The following is a 27,834-nucleotide window of genomic DNA, read 5'->3' as shown; positions in this document are numbered from 1 at the left end:
CTTCCCTACCAACTATTCTATTAGCTGATGGGCATGGAGGTGTATACTTGTGATCCAGGCAGTCAGGGGGCTGAGGCTGGCGAACTCTCACAAGTTTAAGGCCAGCCTGGACTACACAGTAAGTTTAAGACCACCCTGAACTATATACCTGTCTCAAAACAACCACCACCACCACAAATAAAATAAAATAAAATAAAAAACTGATGCAAAAAGAGAGAAAAAAGAGGGAGCCCTGGCAACATTTTAATCCTAGTTTCAGTTGTTCCTAAAGCTGTATTCTTGCTCCTAGTGCAATTTAAAATACTTACTTTTTAAAAATTCTCCAAGTCAACAAATTTCTACTTTGCCTTAAGCTATTCAAGCTAGTGTATTTCTTTTATGAACAAGATTATTTTAATATACAGTACTTAAGTATTCCCAAAAGGAAATCACAAATGAATTATTGAAATTCAACATTCAGAATTTAAAAAAAATTAAGCAAAAAATAGAAACTTTATCAACCTGAGAAAGGGTGTCTAGGAAAATGTCATAGTTAACATTCTACTCAGTGCTGACAGACTAAAAACATTCCTCCTAACACCAAGAGGAAGACAAGGACACCTGCTCTTGCCACTTCTACTCAACAAAGGTTTTATTCACCACAGAAACTACAAGGTAATAAGAAAGGAAAGAGAAATGAAAGGCAACTAGAAAGAAAAGGAAGAAGATGAGAACATACCAAAAACTGGCTAGAGGCCCATCTAACAACTGAAGTCACAATGGCCAGATGTACATATTTCCCTAAGGGATAAATGGCAGTTTGAGATTGTTGGTACCACTCTTTTGAGATTTCCCACGTAGATAAACCGTGATCTCATTGGGGTAGGCCATCCTCTCTGACCCACCAAGAGTACTAAGACTGAGACTACAAAGACTAAGGTTACTGTTATTGACTGAGGTTAATGATGTCATCCATATGCCCTTGCCACTACTGGACCAATCTAATCTTATTGGTTGATTATAATTTGGCCCACGTTGTACCCAGCCTTATGACTTTGCTCTATAAAACTTTCTCAGAAGCCAGGCATGGTGGTGCACCCCTGTTATCCCAATACTCAGGAGGCTGAGGCAGCAGGACTATCACGAGTTCAAAGCCAGCCAAAACAACACAGTAAAACTTTGTCTCAAAAACAACAACAACAAAAATAGACAGGGGATATAGCTCAGTGGCACGGCATCTGCCTAGCAAGCGCAAGGTCTTGAGTTTGATTCCTGCTATCAAAAAATAATAATAAAATAAAATGCTTTCTCAGAGAAGTGGGCTCACTGAGAACCCATTCAGGACCTCCTGTTTCTCAGGAGCTATTCCTATTCCCCATTCCAATTCCTCAATAAATTTTCTTACTCTTAACCTCCACTGTTCCTTAGAATTAATTCTTCTACTTCAGGGAACATGAACTTGGGAGTATCTGACATCTAGCTGGTTGGGAGTCACACTTTTCCCATATATCAAAAGGACTCTACCGATAAAGTGAAAGATGACTCTCAACTGGAGTAAAGTTTTATAAATCACATATCTAGTTAGTTATATAATATTAGTCAAGTATCCAGAATATGTAAATAACTCTTAGAGTTCAACAATAAAAAGAACCCAATTAAAAACGGCCAAAGGATTTGAACAGACATTTCTCCGAAGAAAACATACAAGCATCCACCCAAATGGCAGGGAGAAAGATGCTTACATCATCACAAATATTAGTAAGAAGAAATTAGACCCTTGCTAGGCATGATGGTACATGCCTACAACCCTAGCACTTGGTAGGCTGAGGTACGAGTATCAACAGTGAGTTCGAGGCCTGCCTGGGTACATAGTGAGGTCAAGGCCAGCCTATGTTGGAAGGAAGGAAGGAAGGGAGGGAGGGAGGAAGGAAGAAAGGAAAGAAGAAATGAAAGAAGGAAGGCAGGAAGAGAAAGAGAGAGAGAAAGAGAGAAAGAGAGAGAGAGAGAGAGAAAGAAAGAAAGAAAGAAAGAAGCAGGGAGGGAGGGAGGGAGGGAGAGATGGAGGGAGAGAGCAAGGAAGGGAGGGAAGGAGAGGGACAGAGGGAAGGAGGAAGTAGACCCTTGCTAGGGGAGTATAAAATGCTGCAACCTCTGTGGAAACAGTCTGGAGGCTTCTCAGTTATGACACAGAATTACCATATGACTCAGCAATTCCATTCCTAGGGGATATATCAAAGAGAAGTGAAAACATAAAACTGTCCAAAATTTATACACAAATATTCACAGCACATTATTTATAATAACCAAAAAGTGGAAACAATACAAACACCCATTTAAAAGAAAAATTGTGGGCTGGGTATAGGGGCTCACACCTGTATTCCCAGTATTCAAGAGCTGGGCCAGGAGTATCTCCTCAGGTTCAAGGCCAGCCTGAACACAATGAAAATCTGTCTCAAAAAACAAAACAGTAGCATAACTATACATTACAGCTGGGGTTACGCACACCTGTAACCCCAGCACTTGGAGGCTGAAACAAAGGATACAGGCTTGACCCCCACCTGGGCAATTTACCGAAGATTCTGACTAAAAATTTTTTTAAATTTTAAATGCTGGGGATGTCGCTCAGTGTGAAGACCCTGGGCTCAATCCCCAGTCTGTGTGGGGGGGGCTGATGAAGTATTGATACACACAGTAAAGAAGAACAAACTATGAAAACATGCTAAATTAAAGAAACCAAACATAAAAGGTCACACATTATGTGGTTCTATTCATACATGAAGTGTCTATAAGAGGCAAATGTCCATAACTGAAAAGGGAATGAGGAGTGACTGCTAGTGGACCTGGGATTTTGTTCTGGGGAGGTGAAAATGTTCTGGAATTAAATAGTGCTAACAGCTGTACAGCTGTGTGAACCAATGTAATAGTGTAGACCACTGAATTGCACACTTTAAAAGAGTGAATTGCAGTGGGGGTGTGTTGGGGTGGGCCTGTGATCCTAGCACTCTAGGAGGCTGAGACATAAAAAATAAGCAAGTTCCAGCCAGCTCGCTCCCTGCCTCGTAGGCACCCAAAAGGAGGGCCCCTGGCGCACAGGGAGCCACGGGCGGGGAGCGCCGGTCTCCCGACCGGCCTTGTAGGTGCCAGGAAGGAGGGCCTCTGGGGCAGGGGGATCCACAAGGGGGCAAGTGCTGTTGCGCACCAGCCCTGAGGCCGGTCGCCACCACTCAACTACCATGACACAGAGAAACAATGACACAATTGGCCCACCATGCACCGGCTGCAGATGCCCACCCATGGACATGTGTGAATCATTCAAACATGGAGAAACCCCTGGGAGTACATGCCACGAAACGGCTCACTCTTGCTCCTGCCACTGAGAACCAGAAAGGTCCAGAGTCAGCGGAGGAGCAGCTGCTGAACAAGGACTCAGAGAACATGAGAATGCAGACTAAGCCCACGGAGTCAGAGGTCCTATGGACTGGGGTCATGAGAGCCGCTCAGAAGCTGTAAACCAGGAGGACCTTGCACAATACCTGTGGAGACTCCCTGGAAGCCATTCTTCCCCTGACAGTACAGGCTGTGGTAGAGCTCTGGAGAAGTCTGCAGCAGGATGCCTGCTGCCTGTGCTGACAATTGAGGAGAGGACACTAACTGGTTGTGGGGTCCCAATGCGATGGGAGGCTGGAGAGAAAATGCTACAAAAAATGGCTTTCGCCCCAGATGGCTCACTTGATTTTTGACAACCCTTACACTGTAACTACTTGTTAGATCCTTCTTGCGAATCTCTGTCTTCCTGAGAAACCACTTTGAAGATACCACCATGTATTACAGCAGCCATTGATATTTTCCTACTAATCTATCCATAACTCTGCAATGTTTGTATTGTTCCTATCCTATTTTGTAAATGGATGCATGTCTATCGTTATGTGTTTCCTACAACAACCATTGAGAAAAGTTAATGATTATTCAATAGGTCACTCATGTATAGTTCTATTTATTTTCTTTAGAAGCCACTTTGAAGATACCGAAGTACAGTACAACTACTATTGATAATCTCCTACCTCTTTTGTCTGTAACTCACTATTATTTGTCTATTTGTTTTCCTGAGAAACTATCTTCTAGGTAACAATATGTAAAACCATAAACATTGATAATTTTCTAAAAAAAAAAAAAAAGCAGGCTGAGGATTTAGCTTAGCAAGAAACCTCCAAGACAGTCAGGTGTGGTGGCACACACCTGTAATCACAGCTCGAGCCTGGACTCCATCCTGAAACCCTCTCCAAAAAAAACCCCACAAATAAAAATCTAGGACAGGGCTGGGAAAGGAAATGGGATGGACCTGTAATCTCAGCTACTGGGGAGGCCAACAAGTTTGAGACCAGCCTGGACAATTTAGCGAGACCCATGCTCAAAATAATAAAAGAATTTTTTTTGGTCTTTTTGAGACAAAGTCTTGCTATGCAGTTCAGGTTGGCCTTGAGCTCTCTTTGTAGCCCAGGCTGGCCTCGAACTTGCAACGATCCTCCTGCCTCAGTTTCCCAAGTGCTGGGATTACAGGCACGCACCACCATGCCCAGCTTAAAAAAAGAATTTTAAAAGGGGGGCTGCTGAGGATGTAGCTCAGAGGTACAGTACTTCCTAACAAAAGGTTCAAGCCTTAGTAGTACTCAAAAAAAAAGGACAGAATAAATTTTATGGTATGTAAATTATAGCTAACCCAAAAAATGAAAAAGCCTCTAAAATATCCAAATCATAATTTCACAGATCATATACTAAACCTCATGTATTTTCCCTTACCAAAAGAAACCAGCTCTTACCTGAAATCTATTTATCCTCACTTTATATATATAGTAATTTGTACAGATCAGGGTTATATAACTGGGTTATATAGACCGAAAGTTCACAGAGGATCAAAACGTGAGTATTTAGGGAAAAACCAGGGATATAGCCCAGCAACACAAGCGCCTGCCCGGCAAGGACAAGGTCCTAAGTTCAATTCCCAGTACAAAAAAAAAAAAATTTAGAGGAAACTGCATTGATATGGCAACAGGTATACTGACAGTGAAGTTTAAATAGAAGCAAAAGAACTTGTTAGCACAGCCTGAAGTCATTTGGTAAGAGCGAACTATATACACTTACATTTTAGTATGTCATATATTTACAAATACACATTTAGCAAGTTCAACCTATAGACTTTATCACAGACACATAATTTCTTGCAATAATCTATAATAAAGAAGTTAACCCATTTATCACTTTCATCATGCCATTCACTTTTCTAAGTACTCAACATTTTAGCTACTCATTCAATAAATTCTGACAATCCTACAATGCAAGTATTACTATCACCCCTCACTGTACAGATGAGGAAACAGAAATCACATAGCTGAGAAAGTGGCAAAGTCCACCTTCCAACTTGGCAGTTGGTTTCAGAATCCATCTGCTTAACCAATATACTATACTGCCTCTCCATGATGAGCCACTAGTCATAAAACAATCAACGAAGTGCAGTATGATCTAAACATGGGATACTCAGCCTGGGCATCATAGCAATACCCCTTTCAAATGTTCTTCTAAAGCTGTTCTGTGGGTGGTGGAATGAAACAAGTTATATCATGTACAGGAATAAATTCTCTATGATGAATGTGACCATTATATATATATATATATATATACACACACACACACACATATATATAAAATGTACAAATAAAATATAATGTAAAATAAATAAACAAACTGTTCTATAACAACCTATCATCTGGAGGAAATCTGGAGATCAAAGGCCAGCCCTCTGACTCTCACTCCAACCAGTATTTCTACTTATCCATCTTCTGCAATTCTAAACCAAACCAGACTTCCAGTGTTTTGAAGCCTGCATTTTCCTGTGTTACAGGCCATTCTTTCAATTCTCTGCCTAGAAAATTCCTACTTATCCTTCAAAATCTAATTTCCCTATGCCACCTTCTCTGATTCTACCACACCAAACTGTGTTATCACATTCTGTACATACCTCTATTAAAGCTTTGTCGTGTTACATACTTGAATGCACAACTCTATCACCTTCCATTTTTTAAAAACTCTGCAATACTTCAACCTAACCTCTCCAAAGGACACAGTACAAAATGACTAGTTACCTAAGAAGTACTGTCAAAATTTCTTTCCTTTTTCCCTTCTTCAATTTTTCTGTTTTCCTTTTTGCAACACTGGGCTCACACCCACGGACTCACATATACTTGGGAAGTGCACTCCAGCTGAGCCATACTATCAGTCCTCAAGATTCCATTTTAAGAAAAGTCATAAAACTTTAGGTTTCACAGAAATAAAGTTCATCTGCATATAAACTAGAAATTACAAAGGCTCCTACAGATTAAATTTAGTCACCAGGAATATTTTCAAGAAAAGACTGCTATTACGGACTTTAAGCCTGAGGAATTTGTTTTAGTAAAGATAGTAAGAGTAATGATGTAAAAAGAAAAGCGGTTTTTTTTTTGGCGGGGGTGGTTTCCAGTACGGGGAAATCGAACTCAGGACCTTGCGCTTGCCAGGTAGGCACTGTGCCACTGAGCTAAACCCCCAGCCCCAAGAAAAGTTTTTTGAGAAAATTTTAAATTAAGACTAAGTGTGCCACTGGGCATGGTGGCATATGCCCATAATCCCAGCACTCCAGGGAGGCTGAGGCAGAAGAATCACATGAGTCAGGCCAGTGTTGGCTACATAAAAAGCTCAAGGCCAACCTGAACTGCCTAATAATACCCTGTCTCAAAAAACTAACAAAAAAAAAAACCTAAGGTGGTCAAAATCTAAACCAACAGAGTCAAAGGAGTAACAGATTACAAGGATACCACTTAGCAGGTTATTGCTTGAGTTGTAGATAATAACCTAATGCCACCTAATTGAACTCACTCCTCAAGACTAAATTACTCACTAAGAAATGCTAGTGGAATTTCTATTTTATCCATTGTCCTAGATGAGTATCTCCAACTAGGAAAAAACCAAATACAACCACACCCACATCACCGTTAAAGGCTGTTCTTTATTTTCCCCCACTATGTGACTTATAACAACCAAGCAAGCCGGCATGGTAACACACACCTATATTCCCAGCACTCAGGAGGCTGAGGCAGGAGGTTCACTGAGTTTGAGACCATCCTGGGCTACAAAATGAGCTCAAGGCTAGCATGAAAGAAAAAAAGGCTAGCCTGAACTGCACAGCGAAACCCTGTCTCAAAAAAAGACAAGAAATAATAGTAACAACCAAACTAACAGCCGGGCACGGTGGTGCATGCCTGTAATCCCAGCACTCGGGAGGCTGACGCAGGAGGATCATTGTGAGTTTGAGATCAGCCTGCACTACAAAGTGAGCTCAAGGCCAACCTGTACTGCATAGCGAGACCCTGTCTCAAAAAGACCAAAAAACAAAACAAAACAAACAAAAAAACCAAAAAACCAAGCTAATACCACATAGAATAGCCTAGTTTTTAGTATTTAGTTGGTACAAAAAAATACAAGTGATCCCTCAAATGTTTACTGAATTAACTGCATTTGCCTCTACTTAACTCCATTTGAAAAATTACTCTTGCCTATTAAGGAAAAGTCATTTCACTTTGCTTACAAAACAAAAAAGTAGTCAAGCACTGCATGGTGGCCCACACCTGTAATCCCAGCACTCTAGGAGGTTAAGACTGGGGGCGGCGGGGTGTACTGCAACATGAAGCCCAACCTGAGTGATTCAGTAAGACCCCCGTTATCAAAACAAGAACAACAACAGAAAAAAAACCAAAAACAAAATACTGAGGATACGGCAGCATGTGAAGTCCCTGGTTTCAATCCCTAGTAGCCTCCCTCCATGGTTATCTAAACTATCAGCTTATTTTTTTCCCTATTATCCCATATTTATTTGTAATACTTAATCTGCAAAGAAGCTTCTGTTAACTCAGACCTATTATATACTCCCAATCTCAGTTTAGCCTCAAATGTCTTTTTTTCAAGGTCTCATCATCTTCCATGCTCCAAAGGTTCTATTGCCTCAAACTAACCCCTCCCCAGCAGTACTGACAACTGAACCCAGAACTTCACAGTGAGCTACATCCCAAACCTTTTTACAGATTTTATTTTGAGATAGGGTCTTCCTAAATTGCTGGTTTCTCCAGGCTGCACTCGAACTTGGTGATCCTCCTGTTTCAACTTCCCAGAGCACTGGGATTACAGATGTGTACTACTGCATCCAGTTTGACTACAACAAATTCCATGACTGTTTTTCAGTAGTAAATAAGTCTATCTAACTAAGGATGGTTTAACATCCTCCAAGGCAACTTTTCATATAAATCACACCTTTAAATCATATCTCAACTCTCTGTTCCTGCTAACAAAATTCAATCCAGGCTGGGTGTGGTGGTGTACACCTGTAATCCCAGCACTTGGCAGGTTGAGGCAGGAGGACTGCCATGAGTTCGAGGCCAGCCTGGACTACACAGTGAGTTCAAGGCCAGAGTGAGCTACACAGTAAGACCTTGTCTCAAAAAACAAAACAAACAAACAAAAAAAAATCCAACTCAATTGCTTCTATATGTTACCCATTCAGACAGTCACAGACCTGAATTAATATTTGTGTAGTATTTCTCCATTACCTAGGCTGAGAATTTTCTTCATACATTCTTTCTTTTCCCTCCTTGAAAAGGCTTATGGTCTGTTTAGTTTTCTTCATCAAATTTTCCATGAATACCCTAAAATACTCATTTTCTCCAAGCGTCTCCATCTTCCCCTCATATCTTGACAAGATAGTACGAAGATGCTGGTAAGTGTCGGGCAGCAGGTCTAAAATATAAGGTGGACTATTCTTTAGTGCCAGCTTTGGATTTTGACACAACCGCACCACCTGCAACAAATGGAAAAGAGGTGTATTACTTGGAGGATCTTAAAGACATTTCCTCTTTAAAGTTAAAAAAAAGTAAAATTGCTCTGCAGAAATAGGAAAAATACATGAGAATATAAGAAATGATCCATAATCCACAGCCCACAATCACCACATGTTCAGTGGTCAATCAGAAGAGGTTCTTATGACACTATGAGTCTAGGGGTACAGCTGAGGGAGGGAGCACTCGCCTACCATAAGAAGACAGGTTCAAGCCCCAGCTGGGAGAGAAGGGATAACAACAGTGACAAAGCTCCACAAAAGATATCAGTATAGACACACAACAGACTAAACAACTAGAAGGGGTGGCTGGGGGTCCCCACAAACACCTGAAATGTGCTAGATGAAATGAAATATGGCAAGATACTTTTGCACATGGCTAACCTCACAATAAAGAAAATTCCCAGACACAGAAGTAAAGTATATGGCTGCCTTTGGGGTTAAATCTGTTACCCAAGGGTTTGAGTTTTAATAATCACTATGTCAGGGAGAGATGTCCAGGAAGACAGCAGAGCAGTAAGCAGCAAACCACCCTCTGTATTCTTGGAATGCAGACAATGGAAAATACAGACACTGGAAAATAACAACTTGTAACAACCTGGGGAAGGAAAGGAGGAGAAAGGTAGATCCTTGGGACCCAAGAAGGACCTGAAGGGAAAACTGGCGTCTACAGAGAAACTGAAGAGACAGACCACAATACAGCAAAAAAAAGGGACAGGGCTGGGGATTTAGCTCAGCGGCAAAACACCTGCCTGGCAAGCTCAAGGTCATGAGTTCGGTTCCCGGTACCGGAGAAAAACCAAAAAAAAAAAAAAAAGGAAGGGACAACCTGCACTTTCTCCCTGGCTCATGGCATGAGAAAGGAAGGTGGAAGCTACAGAGACACAGTAAAAGCAGGCAATTCCAGAGAGCTCCAGGGAAGAGGGCTCCAGGGAGAAATGCACCAGTGATGGGAATCAGTGCAAGCCATGTGCTACAACAGCTGGTGAGCGACTCCAATCCAAGCAACTGCTGTGTCCTAAGAGGGTGCTTGATCAGATGCCATTTTAGGGAGGGGCCAACTGTGCCTGGGGCTCAGAGCAGCCACAGGTCAGCTTCATCTCAGGGCTCCCAGTGTTAAACTGCCACCAGTGAGGGAAAATCAGAGAGATGTCCATGGTCAGGGACCCATGGCCAGGACCACAACTATAAACTAAACTCTAGCCCCAACCCCATGACCGACATCAGGTGCAACCTCAACTTCCATGAATTTTGAAAGTCCCAAAACAAACCCCATGCCCTAATCCTACTACCAGCTCACTGGTATTCAACATGGATCTGGGCTCTGACTGTCTCCTTTGTCTACTAGCAAGAGCAGTGTCACAGTTTGAACTAGACACTGCCACGAAACTATAGACCCCAGATGAACCACAGAGAAATGGCTTTTTTTTTCCTTTTTTTTTTTTAGTTTTCTTTCGTTTTTTTTTTAACCTCTTCTTATTTGTGTTTCTTTGTGAGAATGAACAATTCATAGTTTTTTTTTATTTTGTTCTGTCCCTAGTTCTGTTTTTGCATTCTTTCCTTCCCTCCTGTCTTACCAGTTTCCTGAATCTTGGGTAATCTTCCTCTGTCCTCCAGCCTGCTTTTAATCTTCTTTTCTTCTTTTATTTTTCTAATTTTTCCCTCTTCTCTCTTTTAATTTTCTCACCTTAGGGTAAAACTGCTCTACTGAATGGTATCTGCTGTATATAATTTTCTGATTTGTCTTAGATTTTGTTATATAAGTATAAATCTTGTACATATGGCTAAAAGTAGCAAATTGTTAGTTATCACTGCTTGTCATTTTCCAATCTGTGTTTGATGCTATTGTTATTGTTGACTGTACTAATTCAGCCAAGGTGACATAGTTGCTGTAATCAACGGATCTTCCTTGTATGCCAAAACAATATTACAATACTACAGTTAAGTACCAAAGAATGGGTGCTAGGCCAAACAGGCTGCAACCTCTCATCCCTAATAAACAGAAGAGGAAGGATCCTGGAGCAGACTCAGAAGGCCAAAAGCTGGCTACACCTAGAAGACATCTCTGGAAAGTAATCACTTCCTAAAGAGGTCACAATACTAGAGCTATCTACCACAGCATTTATAAGCATTAATGCAGAAAATAAATTAATTAAAAAATGAGAAAACGTGGAAGCAAGACACAATCCCAGACCTCCAGCTCATCCAAGGCAAATCTAGGGGACACTGAGATAGTAGAACTCAAAAGCCACCCAGCTGAACTTTCTGCATCAGAAGTAACAAAGTACATGAAAGGAGCTCTAGAAAAAAAAAAGTAATTTCAAAGACAATTAAAGAAATAATGACCATAATGAAGGACATGGTTAATGAATCTAGAGCAGATATAGGTTAAAAAAAAATGGAGGTGTTAGGAAAGTGATTAAAATTATGAATGTCCAACATTGAGAAAGAACTGGATTCCATAAAAGAGATTCAAACGGATATCCAGGAGACTAAAACTTCTGTAGAAAATATACACAGCAGCATCAATCAATGTAGAAATAGAATATCAGATCTAGAAGACAGGGTTGTGGTTAGTGATCATCAAAAGAAAAACTTCTTAAAAATATAGAGACCATGAAAAATCAATCCAACAAGTAATACATGATCCAAAGAGAATAACATAAGATTAGTTGGGATCAATGAAAAATCGTAAGATAGCACAAAGGACATAAAAAAAAACTGTTCACAGAGTAACAGAAAACTTTCCAAGCACGAAGAATATGACATACAGTTGAGTAAGGCATACAGAACGTCAATTAGCCATGATCAGGAGAAAACTAGACCAAGGTATGTAACAGTCAAGATTCCAGAAATCCAACTCAAGAACAGAATATCAAAAGCTATCAGAGAAAAGAAACAAATCACCTATAAAGGAAAACCCATTAAATTCACAGCAGATATCTCAACCCAAACCATTAAGTCAAGGAGAGGTTGAAGTGTTCCAAGCTCTAAAAGAAAATAACCTCCAACCCAGATTAATAAACCCCCAAAAAACTATCTTTCAAAATCAAAGGAGAAATGAGATACTTCCATGATTCAGGTGTTCCAAAACACCTGAAGAAATTCATGACCATCAAACTAGCACTTCTTAAAGGACAGTCTAGAAAAAAAGAATGAATCCACCAGGCAAGGCAAGCAACTAATAGAAGAAAAAAGAAGGGAAACCAGGAAAGTAATATGTTGACAAGGACAAGGTAATACCTTGTAGTTATACCCATCAATTAATGTGAATGGTCTCAATTCACCAATTAAAGGAAACAGATTAGCAGAATGGACCAAGAAACAAGATCCAATCATATGCTGCATACAAGAAAAACACTTAACTCAAAAAGAAACTCATAAACTGCAAGTCAAAGGGTAAAAAATAATTATTTCAAGCAATGGGAACGAGGAAAAAAACCAAGGGTCACCATTCTATTTGCAGACAAAACGGATTTCAAGCTAAGACTGACCAAAAGAGACAAGAAGACACTTGTTAAAAGGATAATCCAAAAGGAAGAGATAACAATCATGAATACATATGCGCCAAATACTGGCACTTCTAGCTACATAAAACAAATAATAATGGATATGAAAAATCAGTTAAGCACTAATACAGTTACAATAGAAAACTTCAATACTACACTGTTACAGATAGATCAACCAGGGGAATATAGCTCAGCAGCATAAGTGCCTGCCTGGGAAGTGTAAGGTACTGAGTTCGATTCCTGGCGCGCGTGTGCGCGCACACACACACACACACACACACACACACACACAAAAGATCAGCCAGACCACCCCCCAAAAAAAATCCACAAAGAAGTATCAGAGCTAAATCAAACCTCTGAACAAATGGACTTAGTAGGCATCTACAGAGTGTTCCACCCAACAACAGAATATACATACTTCTCAGCAGCACATGGGACTTTCTCCAAAACAGACCACATACTTGGCTGGCCGTGATGCTGCATGCCTGTGATCCAGTACTCTGGAGGCTGAGTCAGGAGAATCACCATGAGTTTGAGGACAGGCTGGGCTACATAGTGAGATCCTACCTCAAAAAACAAAACAAAATAGACTACATACTAACTCACAGAACATGCTTAAGTAAATGCAAAGCAACTGAAATTATCCCATGCATATTATCAGGTCACAGTGCAATGAAATTGGAAATCACTGACAAGAGACCACAAAAACTATATAAACACATGGAAATTAAATAACATCTTCCTCAACAACCAGAAGGTCACAGATGAAATTAAAGAAGCAATTACAGACCGTTTCTACAATTAAGCAATAATGCCAAGAAAGCATACCCAAACTTCGTTGTTGTTGTCTTTTTGAGACAGGGTCTCGCTATGCAGTTCAGGCTGGACTTGAGCTCACTTTGTAGCCCAGGCTGGCCTCAAACTCGCAACAATCCTCCTGCCTCAGCCTCCCGAGTGCTAGGATTACAGGCATGCGCCACCACACCCGGCAGCATACCCAAACTTATGAGATGCAATGAAAGCAGTTCTACAAGAGAAATTTATAGCAGTGAATTCCAATCAGAAAAACAGAGCAAGCTCAAATAAACAGCCTAATGTTGACTTCAGAGTTCTAGAAAAAAAGAGCAAATTAAACCCAAAGTGTGAAGGAAAGTATAAAGATCAGAGCAGCAATTAAGGCAATTGAGCCTAACAAAACAAGGAATCAATGAATCAAAGAGCTAGTTCTTTAAACAACTAAATAAAATGAAAAGCTGGGCATGGTGGGGCACACCTGTAAACCTGTAATCCCAGCACCTGGGAGGCTGAGGCAAGAGGACTGTTCCAAGTTCAAGGCCAGCCTGGGCTACAAAGTAAGATCAAGGTCAGCCTGAACTGCACAGCGAGACCCTGTCTCTAAAAGACATAAATAAGTAAATAAATATTAAACTAAAATAAAATGGAAAGAAACAAGGCATGGTGGCATACGCCTGTAATACCAGCATTCAGGAGGCTGAGGCAGGAGGATCACCACAGGCCAGTCATGCAGGCATGTGTGGCTATCCTGAGCTACACAGTGAGTTCAAGGCCAGCCTGAACTACATAACAAAGTCTCAAAGAAACAAAGTGGGAGGGGCAGCCTGGACTACATAGTGAGTTCCAGATCAACCTGACCCATACAGTGAGATCTTATCATTTAAAAAAGATAAAAACACCTAAATCCATGCAATAAGGAATGAAAAGGGTGAAATCACAATGGATCCTGCAGAAATCCTGATGATCATTAATACCTACTTTGAGAACCTGTACTCTGAAAGAAAATTCATATGAAATGGACAGATTGCTAGACACATATGAATTATCACAGCTGAATCAAGAAGATATAAAAATTCTAAATAATCTAGTATCAGTCAATGAACCTGAAGAAGTAATAGGAAAACTACCAACAAAGAAAAGCCTAGGTCCTGATGGGTTCACTGCTGAATTCTACAAGAACTTTAGAGAGGCTCTAATGCCACTAATCCTCAAACTCTTAAATGAAACTAAAAGGAAGCAATGTTCCCCAAGTTATTCCTGGAAGCAAGCCTTACCCTGATACTAAAAGCAGAGAAGGATCCAACCAAAAAAGAAAACTACAGTCCAACCTCCCTAATAAATACAGATGCAGAAAACCTCAATAAGATACTAGCAAACAGAACACAGCAAATCATCAAGCAGAGTATGACCAAGAAGGATTCATCCCAGTGATGCAGGGATGGCTCAACATACACAAATCAATAAATGTAATATACCAAACTAACAGAACTAAGGACAAAAACCACATGATCATCTCAATAGATACAGAAAAAGCATTTGACAAAGCCCAACACATATTCATGATTAAAACCATACAGAAAATTGGATAGAAGGTTGTAATCTGATAAAAGCCACCTATAAGAGTCACGCAGGGTGACACATATCTCAGCAGTTGGGAGACTGAGGCAGCTGGATAACATGGGCTACATAGTGAGTTCAAGGCCAGCCTAAACTACACAGCAAGACCCAGGGTCAAACAACAAAAAAAATACATCTATGATAAACCAATGGCCAACATCATACTAAATGGTTAAAAACTGAAAGTTTTCACTCTAAAACCAGGAACAAGACAGGATGCCCACTATTACCACTCCTGTTCTATATAGTATGGAAACATTAGCCACAGCAATTAGACAAGAGAAAGAAATAAAAAGAATATAGACAGGAAAAGAAGACGTTAAATTACCATTATTTGCTGATGATGTAATACTCTACATATAGGACCCCAAAAACTACTAAAAGAATTAATAACTAAATTTGGTAGGATAGCAGGATATAAAGTCAACACTCAAAAATCAATAGCATTTAACAAACTCACTGAGAGAGAAATTAGGGAAACAACACCTTTGAGAATAGCACCAAGAAAAATGAAATATTTAGGAATCAATCTAATGAAGGAAATAAAAGACCTTTACATTGAAAACTATAGTACTCTTGAAAACAGAGAAAGAAGAGTATCAGAGAATGGAATGATATCCCCTGTACTTGGATAGGCAAAACCAATATAGTGAAAATGCCCACACTTCCAAAACTGTTATACAATTTAATGCAATCCCAGTCAAAATACCAATAGCATACCTCACAGAATTAGATAAAATAATCCTAAAATTCATATGGAAACAAAGAAACAAACAAGAGCAAGGCAAGGAGATCACAACACCCATGATTTGAAGTTATAACACAAAGCTACAGTGGTGAAAGAACAGCATGGTGGTAGCTGGTCATGGTAGCACATGCCTGTAATCCCAGCACTCAGAAGGCTGAGGCAGGAGGATCGTTTAGAGTTCAAAACCAGTCTGGGCTACAAAATGAGTTCAAAGCCAGCCTGAACTGCATAGGGAGAACCTGTCTCAAAAAGACAAAAACAAAACAAAAAACACAACAGCATGGTACTGCCAAGAAAACAGACCCGACAATCAATGGAACATAAGAGAAGACACAGAAACAATTCCAAGCACACATACTCAGCTACCTTATCTTTGACAAAGGAGCCAAACACTTTCACCAGAATAAAGATCGCCTCTTTAATAATGTTACTGAAAAAACTGGCTTTCCCCATGCATGCCAAAGATTGAACCTAGACTCGTATCTCTCACCATACACTAAGCTTAAATCAATATGAGTCAAGGATCTAAATATAAAAACACAATTTGCTGGAATATAGAATAAGTTAAACTCTTGAAGACATTGGTGTAACCAAAGACTTTATCAACAAAACCCTGATTGCAGGAGAAATATTATAAAAAGAATAAATAACTGGGATCCCATCAAATTAAAAAGCTTTTGCACAGCAAAAGAAACCACCAGCTGAGTGAAGACAGAACCTATAGAATGGGAAAAATTTTCACCAGTTACTCCTCAGACAAAGAACTAGTATCTAGAATATATGAAGAACTCAAAATCAGACCGACCCCCAATTCAAAGACCCAATCCAAAAACAGGCATCTGAAATGAATGGACCCTTCTCAGTGAAGAAATACAAACAGCAAATAAATGTATAAACATCACTGGTCATTCAAGAAATGCAAATTAGAACAACACTGATATCCCATCACACTCCAGAAATAATGGCTATCATCAAGAAAGCAACCAAAAACAAATGCTGGCAAGCTGTGGGGAGGGCGGCAGGGGCGGGGGGAGAACTCTTTTCCACTGCTGGTGGGCATGTCAACTGACACAAACACTACAGAAATCAGTATGGAGATTCCTCAAAAGATTAAAACTAGAAGCCAGGGATATAGCTCAGTGGCACAGCACCTGCCTGGCAAGCACAAGATCTTAAGTTTAATTCCTGATACAAAAAAAAAAAAAATTAAAACTAGAAGACCCAGGTATTCCTCTTCTAAACATCTTCTTGAAAGAGTTAAAAGGATATTACAATGATATATACATGTCATCTTTATAGCAGCACAATTTATAATAGCTATAAACAGCTCATATGCCCACCAACAGATGAATGGATAAAGACAATGCATTCATCTACAATGGAGTACTACTCTGTATAAGGGATAAACTTGAGTCATTTGTAGGAAAATGGGATGCATCACGAGGCTATAATTTTAAGTGAAATAAGACACACAAGTTTAAATATTGCATTGTTTCTCTTGTGTGACAAACTCTAAGGGTAACAGGAGCAAAATGGAGGACAGACATTGGGAAGTAGGAAGAACACGTTCAAATGAAAGGGGGAACAAAAGAAGGGGGAGAGGGAAAGAAAGGAAGAGAAAGGGGGTTAAAACAACAAAAAATGGAAAGAAATAAAGCCTTTGTAATTGGGAAGAAGGGTTAAATGAAGGAAAAGAGGAAAAAAAATTAAGATATATTACATAGAGGTACAAATTCTCTATGTTGAATGTAAACACTGGGTATGGAAAATACGTATTAATAAAAAATTTTAGAAAAAAGAAAACAAAGGAAAATACCCCCCCATTCCTAGTGATAAGGCGACAGGAGCAGAAAGGCCACAGACCGAGCAATGCATGGAACTGAACTGAAACATCCATTCCTTCTTAAAGAAATGTAGGACTCTCAGAATGTGCCAGGTAAGTCTTTTAGCCCTCTTTTCTTTTCTCCCCTCCTCACCAGGAATCGAACTCGCAACCTTGCGCTTGCCAAGCAGGTGCTGTGCCGCTGAGCTAAATCTCCAGCCCCCCCACTTATTTTCAACTTTTCTGAATTTGTATGTTTTAACTGGGTCTCTTTTAAAGCCAGATTGTAAAAATCTAATGTAACAATCTTTCATTTTCTTTTTTTTTTTTTTTTTTGAGACATATCTTGCACTTGAACTCATTATGTTGCCCAGGCTGGCCTCAAACTCACAGTGATCCTCCTGCCTCTGCCTCCCCAGCACTGGGATTACAGGTGAGCTCTACCACACTTGCCTAACAATCTAACTGGTGGGTTTAGTCCAGTTGTTACAGTAACTGACAAATCGTTATTTATTCTTACATCTTGTTTGTGCTTTCTATTTTTAAGGACTTTTCTGTGTCTAGAAAAGATAATTCTACAACAGAAAACTCCAGAAATACACCCAAACAGTAATCCCCTCACTTATGACAAAGTGGTATTTCCCACCAGGTGTGGTGGTACATGTCTCTAATTCCAGCACTCTGGGAGGCTGACACAAGAAAATCATCATTTCCACCCACACCAAACCTGGTCATCTTGGGCACTTTGCAAGACCCTGTCTCAAAATAAAAAATAATAAAAGAGCTGGGGATGTAGCTCAGTGCAAAGGTCCTCAATTCAGTATCTAGTACCACAAAATAAATAAAAATTTATTTTACCTGTTTTCTTAGCAGTGTTACTATGATGTGTCTAATGTGGTTTTCCTTGTATTTTTTTCAGCCTGGTGCTTACAGAAGTTCTTAATTTTTGACGTGATGATTTTCACTAGTTTTGGGAAATTCTCAACCAATTGCTCATCAAATATTGCTTCTGTACCATTCACTTTCTCCGCTCCTGGGAGTTCAACTACACATGCCTAAGATGTTTTTACCATATTCTATGTCTTTACGTTCTTCAGTATTGCCCATCCTTTTTTCTCAATGCCTCATTATGAATTATTCTACTGACTCATTAATCAGCTTTTGTGTTTTGTTCTAGAATTTCTACTTTAATCAGTCAAGCCTTTAATTCTAACACATTTACCATAGGCATATTTTAAGTCAATAACTGATAACAAATGTTTGTGTCTATGTTTCTATTGTCAATTTTACTTGGAGTTGTCAGTTGCATCTTGTCTTTCCATACTCCTAGTTATTTTTATTTTGTTTTGTTTTTGTTTTTAGACAGGGTCTCACTATGTAATCCAGGTTGGCCTTGACCTCAATGATCCTCCTGCCTCAGCCTCCCCAGTGCTAGAATTATAGGCATGTACCACCATGCCTGGTTCTCCTACTTATTTTTCAATGTTCAATATTTTATATAAAAATTATAGCTAATCTTAGATTATGAATGCTGTTATTCAAAAGGATTTACTTTTTGCCTCTAGCAAATAGTTATGCTACAGACACTAGGAATCTCAGATCATTTTACTCCAATCCAATTGAGAGATTAAAGGTCAGCCCTCCTTCCCTGTGTAACCTGGCCTACTTCTATTTCTTCCTTAGTCCCAGGACCATTCACCTTGGCAGGCTTCAATTTCTATCTGTTTCTTCCTCAACACAAATATTTTGAAAAGTTTATCTGGCCTCTTAGCTACCACTTCCAGAGTCAAGGTCAAATGAGCTTCAAATGACAGAGCCTCACCTCTGATGGCTTCATTCATCCTGCAGAAGCCAGGCGTGGTGGCGCACGCCTGTAATCCCAGCACTCAGGAGGCTGAGGCAGGAGGATCGCTGCAAGTTCGAGACCAGCCTGGGCTACAAAGTGAGCTCAAGATCAGCCTGAACTGCAGAGTGAGACCCTGTCTCAAAAAAAAAAAGAAGACATCCTGCAGAATTTGACTTCAAACTTTCTCACTACCTTGAGAACTCTTCCATCTATGTCTTTTAGCTTTTCTAGTTGTCAAAGAGTATATTTGGTTCAAAACAACTTAACCTAACACTGGTGGAAGCAGACATGTGACATTCTCCTCCTTCTTTCTTAAACAACAGCTGGGCTGGGGTACTGCTAAGTGCTAGAGCACTTGCCTATCATGGGCGAGACCTTAGGTTCAATGTCCAGCACTGCAAATACAAAACAAAACAAAAAAAGATTTCTTCGGTCAGCAAAAGTTTATTATAAACTCTTTTAAAATGCCTAATGGTCCCATTCTATGTGTACACCATAATTTAACTATCCTCACTTCTGTGCTTTAATACTTACATTGTTTGCAAGTGTTCACTATTTCACTCTCCTTGTGATGAGTAGGCTCAGGCAATTTCATTTTTCTATATATCAAACTGTTTCCTTAGAATAAATTCCTCAGAAGCAGAATTATTAGGTTCATCTAACACAACTGCAAAATTTCCTCTTAACTAATCAAGAATTCTTCAAATGACAAGGTAATTTTAAAACATAAAAACGGGACATTTCATCTTTGTCTCTCCCTGCTCCCTCCCAGTACTAGGGATTAAACCCAGGCCTGCACACAGAGCTAGAGCTACATCACTAGGCCTTTTGAAAAAGGGTGCTAATTCAGTTGCTAAATTGCCCAGGTTGGGCTTAAACTTCCCATCCTCCCATTTTTGCCTGCCAGAGTCCTGGATTACAGGAGTGCACTCCTGTGTGCCCAGTTGGTACATCATTTCTTAAACTCTTAAAAAAATAGCCCTATGTATGCCTAGGAAATAAAGACAAGCTAAATCAACAAAAACATTTGACATATGAATATTTTAACAGTATTTTAGGAAGCTGCTCATCCTATAAATTGTTCAAGCCAAATGGGAACAACCTAGCCAAGGAAAAAGGCTTCACCTCAGAAAACAACTGTATTCCAAGTACGAGAGTTAAGAATTCATCTTAATAAAACAAATACAGCTGGGGATATGGCTCAGTGGCATAAGTGCCTGCTTGGCAAGCACAAGCACAAGGTCCTGAGTTTGATTCCCGGTACCAAAAAAAAAAAATAAAACAAATACAGACAACTCCCAGTTGATGAGCATTACATCTCAAAACCTCATTTGTAAAGTCAGATGTTATATTTAAAGGGCTGGGAGTATAGCTCAATGGTATATAATGCCTGCCCAGCATACTAGGGGCCTGGGTTCAGCCAGGCATCGTAGTGCACACCCATAATCCCAGCACTCCAGAAAAGTACCGCAGGAGCACAAGTTCAAGGACCTGGGTTCTATCTCCAGTACCACAAGATGGGGGGAAAGAAAGAAAAAAAGAAAAAACTCAAACAGATTTTTAATAAAAATATTTAAATGGTAGGTTTCCTAGTTTATCTCACAGAGGGATGGGATACTGACTTTGAGACTACAAGACTGGGCTGGGGATTTAGCTCAGCGGCACAGCGCCTGACTGGCAAGCTCAATGTGGTGAGTTCGACTCCCAGCACCACGGGGAAAAAAAAAAAAGACTACAAGATTAAGACCGAACATATCCCATAAATATATGTAATTTTTATGTGCCAATTTAAGATAAAGACTACAAAAGATTTTTGAGGACTTTTATTTTCAGAGAAAACTGAATGCTCTTTATATTAACTCTCATTAGCAGTCTAGGTTGGCCTTGAATTCACTCTGTAGCCCAGGAGGCCTCAAAGGCACAGTGATTCTCCTGCCTCAGCCTCCCACTGCTAGGATTATAGGCGTGCACCACCACACCCAACCCACCAAGTACATTTAAAAAGAATGGAAGCCTCCTGAAAAAGGAAGAAAGGAATGAAGATTGGTTGAGAGAGAAATCTGGAGATATTTTAAGGAGGAACTGTAACCAAGATGGCAAAATGGATCTTTAAAAATTCCAATTTTTCTTTTGGCAATAAGCTGCTTTCTCCTAGCTTCACCCCTCCTCTCCTCGGCTCAGGTGAATGGGGCTGTTCTTCCCGTGCAGAAGAGAAAGAAGGGGTGAGACCAGGATGGAGTGGTCTGCTGGCTCACTGTATCTCCCCTCCCCTCGTCCTCATTATAAAGGCCCCTACACATCTGACCACAGTGAGGTGCAACCCGAGGCAGTAAGGGGACCTTTACCTCCTAGGAGCTGGCTTGGAGCAAAGTCATCTTTTCCCTAGATCCTCTTTTGTTAGTGAGCCGCAGGTAGTATGGACCTGAGCTACGAGTTAACAGACACGGAGGCAATAACTTATAGGTTGTACCTGACATTTTGATCTTTCTTAACACAACATTCAACAAATGTATATTAGGTACTGGGATACAGAAGTAAGAAGACAAGGTCTCTCCCCTGAATCTGAGAATTATCTATCAATAAAAAAGAAAACCAACAACAGCATCAGGTATGCGGCTGAGAATTAAAGGAGAATAATATTTTAAAAATAGTAGCCATGCTGAGTGTGGTGGCGCACACCTATAATCCCAGCACTCAGGAGGCTGAGGCAGGAGGATCGTTACGAGTTTGAGGCTACCCTGAACTAACTACACAGTGAAACCCTGTCTCAGAAAAAAAGAAAGAAAGAAAGAAAGAAAGAAAGAAAGAAAGAAAGAAAGAAAGAAAGAAAGAAAGAAAGAAAGAAGGGGCTGGGGATTTAGCTCAGCGGCAAAGCACCTGCCTGGCAAGCGCTAAGTCGTGAGTTCAATTCCTGGTACCGGAAGAAAAAAAAAAAATGAAAGAAAGAAAGAAAAAGAAACCTAGCAGATAGAAGCCAGGCATGGTGGCACACACTCATAACCGCAACGGTCTGGAGGGCTGAGACAGGAGGAATGCAAGTTTTAAGCCAGCCTGGTCAACTAAATGACTTGGTGAGACTCTGTCTTCCAAATTAAAAAAAAAAAAAAATGCTGAGGATGTAGCAAAACCGAAGGCCCTGGATTCAATCCCCAGTACCACAGGGACAGAGACAGACAGACAGACAGACAGACACAGAGACAGAGAGAGACAGAGACAGAGAGAAAGAAGAAAACCTCAAAGGTAACATTCAGCTAAGGGTTGAAATTATAGGATGATGAATGGATAAAGAAGATGTGGTTTTTTTAAAAGATACAATGGAGTACAATTCTGCCACAAAGAAGGATAAGCCTGAGACATTTCTAGTTAAATGCATTCACCTAGAGACCATACTCTTAAATGACATAAATTGGATACACATGTGTAAATACCACATTGCTTCTCTGGTGTGAGAAACCAAAAAATGTAAATAAGGACCAAAACATGTAATAGATATTGGGAAACAGGAAGAAAATGTTCAAATGGGAAGGGAAACTAAGAGGGAAGGTGGAAGAAAAAAATGAAAAGAAGGAAAAAAACAGAGACAAAGCTTTTGTAAATCAGGTTAAAGGGAGGGTAGGGAGGATAATGAGCAAAGAAAAAAGAATCAAGTTGTGTCATGCACAGGAACTAATTCCCTATGATGAATGTGATCATTATATATACCTAAAATGTACCAATAAACTTAATAATTTAAAAAAATTACAAGAGAGCCAGCAGAAATCAGCAGAAGAGTAGCCCCCAGAGAGGAAGCAACTACCTTTGAAGTGGGAACAGGTTTGGATTTGTCTGAGCAACAAAGGTCAGTGAGACAACAGTACAACAAACAAGGTGATTAGAGTTTTTGTGGAACAGGCTGGGAATTACCAAGAAGACATTAGGATAAAGTCCAAAATTTAAGTTTTCAATTGAAATTTAAAAGGACTAGTAACATTTTAATATTCTGACAAGACTGCATCAAAGATGTATCAAAATGTCTTATTTCAGTCATTCTACCTTAAATAAACTTCTTACAACTGCTGAGCCTCAGTTCTTTCATAGGCAAAAGAAATACCTACTTCACAATAAAATGTCTACGAAAGGCCTGCACAGAGCCGGGCGTGGTGGCGCATACCTGTTAATCCCAGCACTCGGGGAAGCTGAGGCTGGAGGATCGTTGAGTTCAGAGGATCGTTGCAAGTTCAAGGCCAGCCTGGGCTACAAAGTGAGCTCAAGGCCAGCCTGAACTGCATAGTGAGACCCTGTCTCAAAACGACAAAAAAAAAAAAAGGCCTGAACAGTGCCCAATAAAGAAGGCACCTGATACATGTTCACTCCCCTTCCCACGCCACACAATCTGACCAGGCTACTCTACAGCACAGACAGGAAGACTGCTGGGTAGCTGGGGCAGGGGTATTCACATGCAATTCCAAGCTACTTAGCTAGGTTATGGCAAATACCTCTTGGGTCTTCTGTATTCAGTGCTTTATTAATTTGTGCATTTAAAGAAAAAGGAAAGGAGGCAGGAAGGGTAGGATGGAGGGAAGGAGGGAAGACAGAATGACAGCTTTTACATGCCCCACTGCCGACTACCAGAGCTGGAAATGTTATTCCTACCGTGCTGGACTATACCATAGTTACCTTCCTAGTCCTGCATGGTCTCCGGTAACCCAGGAGAAGGCAAAATGCAACACAGACAAGGGTGGTCAACAATCTGCAAAAGGTAGAGATGTACCCCTTCAAAAGTCTAAACCACGTACAACCCCAAATAAAAATGTCTACACTTACATCCAGAGTTATACACAGGGAGAAAGGGACACTTCCCTTCACCACCAACAACAAAAACTAAGCTGAAACTGTTCTGGTCTTACATAAAAAGTGCAATTAGTACGTGTTTTTAATGCAATGAACTAAAAAAAAAAACCTTCAAAATACTTGGTTAATTTGCATTTTCAAACTAGTAATGTGCCTTCCATGAATACTACTTGAGCTTCCTTAGAATGTGACCAGGTAAAGATCATTTGAAGATTAAATGTTTGCTTTTTTCAAGATCTTTTTGAGCTGAATCATTGCATGACCAGGGAAATTAGCGCTCCATGAACAACTCCAGGTTTTCAACTACAAAACATTAACACAGACCATAAAGAAAACACAGAAGTAGGCCCACTCTTCTAATATTAATGTTCTTTGGAAAAGAAAAAATATCCTAAATATTAACCTCTTTAAAAAAAGTTCCAAAAAGGTCCCATGTGAGTAATTCAAGTGAATGGCTAACACACATCAAAAAAAAAACCAAAAAAACCTGCCTTTATGACTTAGTGCATTTTAAATCGGCAGTCACGGTTAAGCTCCACAGCACAAAAAATGTGTTCTTTAAGTTTATACAACAATCACCAATTTTCTTTTGCTTTCCAAGTTGTGCAGTAGCATGAACGGCTGCGTTTGTCTCCTGCCTGTGCATTTACAGCAGCACTCAACAATGTCAAAGAGGGATGCTCATGTTCTGGGGAGCCAACAGCACTGTATACAACTGCCACACACTCCATTCATAACAGCTTCTTGCTGGCCTCACTCCTCCCTCTGGTTCTGCCAAGGCTGAATGGTCAATGGAAAAACTTTGCAAAGTGTTATGATCACAGTAAAGAGAAATAAAAATATGCCTGAAGATTGCTGATTTTTTAAAAAAAGAAAAGCTATATAGGATGGTGCAAAAGCCTGTGTTCAGAAGAATACAGAATCTTTTCTGACACTAAGGAATTTGCATTTCCAAATAGGCAAAAGCTCCAAGCACCACAGGACTATCAGTTCATCTCTCAAGAAGGGCAGAACTTTTATCTAGCTGTCTTTATCACCACACCTCCAGCTCCTAGAACAATGTGACACACAACGGGTGCTCAATCAAAACTCTCAGAATGAGGGGCTGGGGATTTAGCTCAGCGGCAAAGCGCCTGCCTGGCAAGCGCAAGGTCGTGAGTTTGGTTCCTGGTACCAGAGAAAAACACAAACAAAAACAAAAACAAAAAAAACAAAAAAACTCTCAGAATGAGAATGAATATTCACTTGCTTCACAATCTTGAATGGGGGGGTTAATACTCTTATCTCTGTGACCTCAACTTATCTATGGAAGCATTTTTCATTTCAAAATGTTTTAAAATGAAGGGCCAGGCATGGTGGCACAAGCCTGTAATCCCAGCACTCAGGAGGCTGAGACAGGAGGGTTGCCATGAGTTCAAGGCCAGCCTGATCTGCAGATATGAGACAGATACAAGACAAGAGGATGGATCCCTTGCAAATGGGAAGCAGTCCAAGAGATCACAGAGGAGGGGAAAAAAGATAAGAATAAAGATGTGCCATGTACAGGAACCTAACAACCTCAAGGAATGTAAACATTATATGCCATAAACAGGACCTAAGATTAATAGTATCAGTGAGAATGAAGATGGGGAAAGGGGAATTAAGAGTAGAGAGGGAGGGAAAGGAAAACGGTAGGGAATTAAAAAAAGAAGCAAGTTGCTAATGTCCACGTACCCACTTCCCAAGATGACTGTACAAGAAACGGCACACACTGCACACATGTACTGATTGTTTAATAAGAACCAATTTTAGTCAAGAGAACGGGAGATACAGTGGAAAGGATAACAAAGTAAAAGTCCAGAGACCAGAGTCTAGTCTAGTAAAAGACATTAATTGGTTATGTGCCCTCAAGCAAGTCATTTGCCTCCTGGGTCTCAATTTCTGCCTCTGTATAATGAAGAGTTAAATCAATTTATTTCTGAAGTCTCTTAAAGCTTCAAGTTTTAGAAACTCCATCATCTCAGAAAGCTAACCAGGTTTTGAAGTGTTTTACAAGTATAAACACACAGTGAAGCTTTTAAACAAAAATAATTCATGATTGTTTTTCAAAGACAAATCAGAAACCTATACTTTTCAAAGGAACATATTATCAGTAAATAATGATCCCAAGAAAGTGTTTTACTTTTAATTACTATTCTCCATTATTGATTTATTTAAAACTCCACTCAAGCTCATGAATTGTAATTACTACATAACACTTCCTAAATACCACCCAAAGGCATTTATTTAAAAACACCATGCTACATCTCTTTACTTTCATATATCAACTGCAAAAAAAATACATCTGCTACAACCTCTGAAATTAAGTAACTGACACATTCTGATAGCTTAACCATGGAGTTTTTATACATGTCTTCTACTTTAAAAGGAAAACAAAAAAATTTTTTTTGAGACAGGGTCTTGTTACATAGCATGGGCTGGCCTCCAACTCTTCATCCTCCTGCTCAGCAGCCTGGATTGCTAGGATTGCAGACATGGGCCTCAGTCTTTAGCTAAAGTTATCGGTACAACTTCAAATCAAACACTTAGCACAAACTAAAGACTAGATGCCACACATCAAATATGACACAGTTATAGATCATGGTATTGCAGAGCCACCTGCTTGGTCTCAAGCCTCTCCCCATTCCCAAATTCCCTTTCTGTCTCCTCAGAGAGTAAGGGTTTGGTCCACAGTACCCATCAAAGGCCCTCAAACCCTATATATACTTTCATTTTATCGTTTTGTTTTGTTTTGTTTTGTTTTGTTTTGGTTTGGTTTGGTTTGGTTTGGTTTTGGTTTTTCTCCGGTACTGGGAACCGAACTCACGACCTTGCGCTTGCCAGGCAGGCACTTTGCCGCTGAGCTAAATCCCCAGCCCCTACTTTCATTTTATCATACAGATTAGACACGGCAGCCCTAGGTCATCTATAATTTTCCAGCATCTGAGACATAGTTTGTGTTCAATACAAAGGTGAACGTAAGGCCAGCCTGGGCTATACAGCAAGTTCAGGGCCCCTTTATTACATAGTGAAACCTTGTTTCAAAAAACCAAAACAATTTAATTATGGAAAGGTGCCAATATAATTTTCATCAAAGCTGAGCGTGGTGGCGCATGGCTCTAATCCCAACACTCAGGAGGCTGAGGATTCTTGAGAGTTCGAGGCCAGCCTGGGCTATAAAGTAAACCCAAGGCCAGCATAAACTACAAAGCAAGAGCCTGTCTCAGAAATGACCAAAAAATAAATAAAATAAATAAAATAAAATAAATCAACAAACTAGCTGAGGATTGTTGGTAGAAGCACATTTTTTGGAGGGCAGATATATTTAATTTATATATATAAATCTACATAGGTATTTTTTAATGTATGATTCCTTTAATCCACTGATTCATTAATACTTTTTCTAAAGATGCTCTTCCTGTATAGTGCACAGTATTACAGCATGGTTTCTAATATGAAAACTCAGATATAACCTAGAAGATTATCAATATGAATTTATTAGATAAGCATATATATATTTATAAAATTCTATATACTCCTTTTTAAGAAGAAAAAAATTCCAAAATTATGCTTAAAATCTGATTCCACACCAGGCTTGTTGGTACATGCCTGTAATCCCAGTACTCAGGAGGCTGAAGCAAGACGATTAAAAGTTTAAGGACAGGGGGCTGGGGATTTAGCTCAGCGGCAAAAAGCGCCTGCCTGGCAAGCGCAAGGTCGTGAGTTCGGTTCCTAGTACCGGAGAAAAAACCAAAT

At 39.9% G+C, this 27,834-nt stretch overlaps 1 protein-coding gene across 1 annotated transcript in view; it reads right to left on the bottom strand.

Annotated features, from left to right (window-relative positions):
• Cbl (Cbl proto-oncogene, E3 ubiquitin protein ligase) overlaps positions 1 to 27,834 on the bottom strand; it is a gene marked incomplete at its 5' end in the record, with an annotated part of 81,529 nt that overhangs the window by 42,473 nt on the left and 11,222 nt on the right. The window contains 1 exon segment of the mRNA XM_005378327.2: positions 8,610 to 8,857. Coding sequence (XP_005378384.1) covers positions 8,610 to 8,857 — 248 coding nt within the window.

Source organism: Chinchilla lanigera, unplaced genomic scaffold, assembly GCF_000276665.1.
Source record: "Chinchilla lanigera isolate Chin_1 unplaced genomic scaffold, ChiLan1.0 scaffold00011, whole genome shotgun sequence".
NCBI classification, from domain to species: domain Eukaryota; kingdom Metazoa; phylum Chordata; class Mammalia; order Rodentia; family Chinchillidae; genus Chinchilla; species Chinchilla lanigera.
Note: the sequence above shows the minus strand (reverse complement) of the source record. Positions and strands in the feature narration are given on the sequence as shown.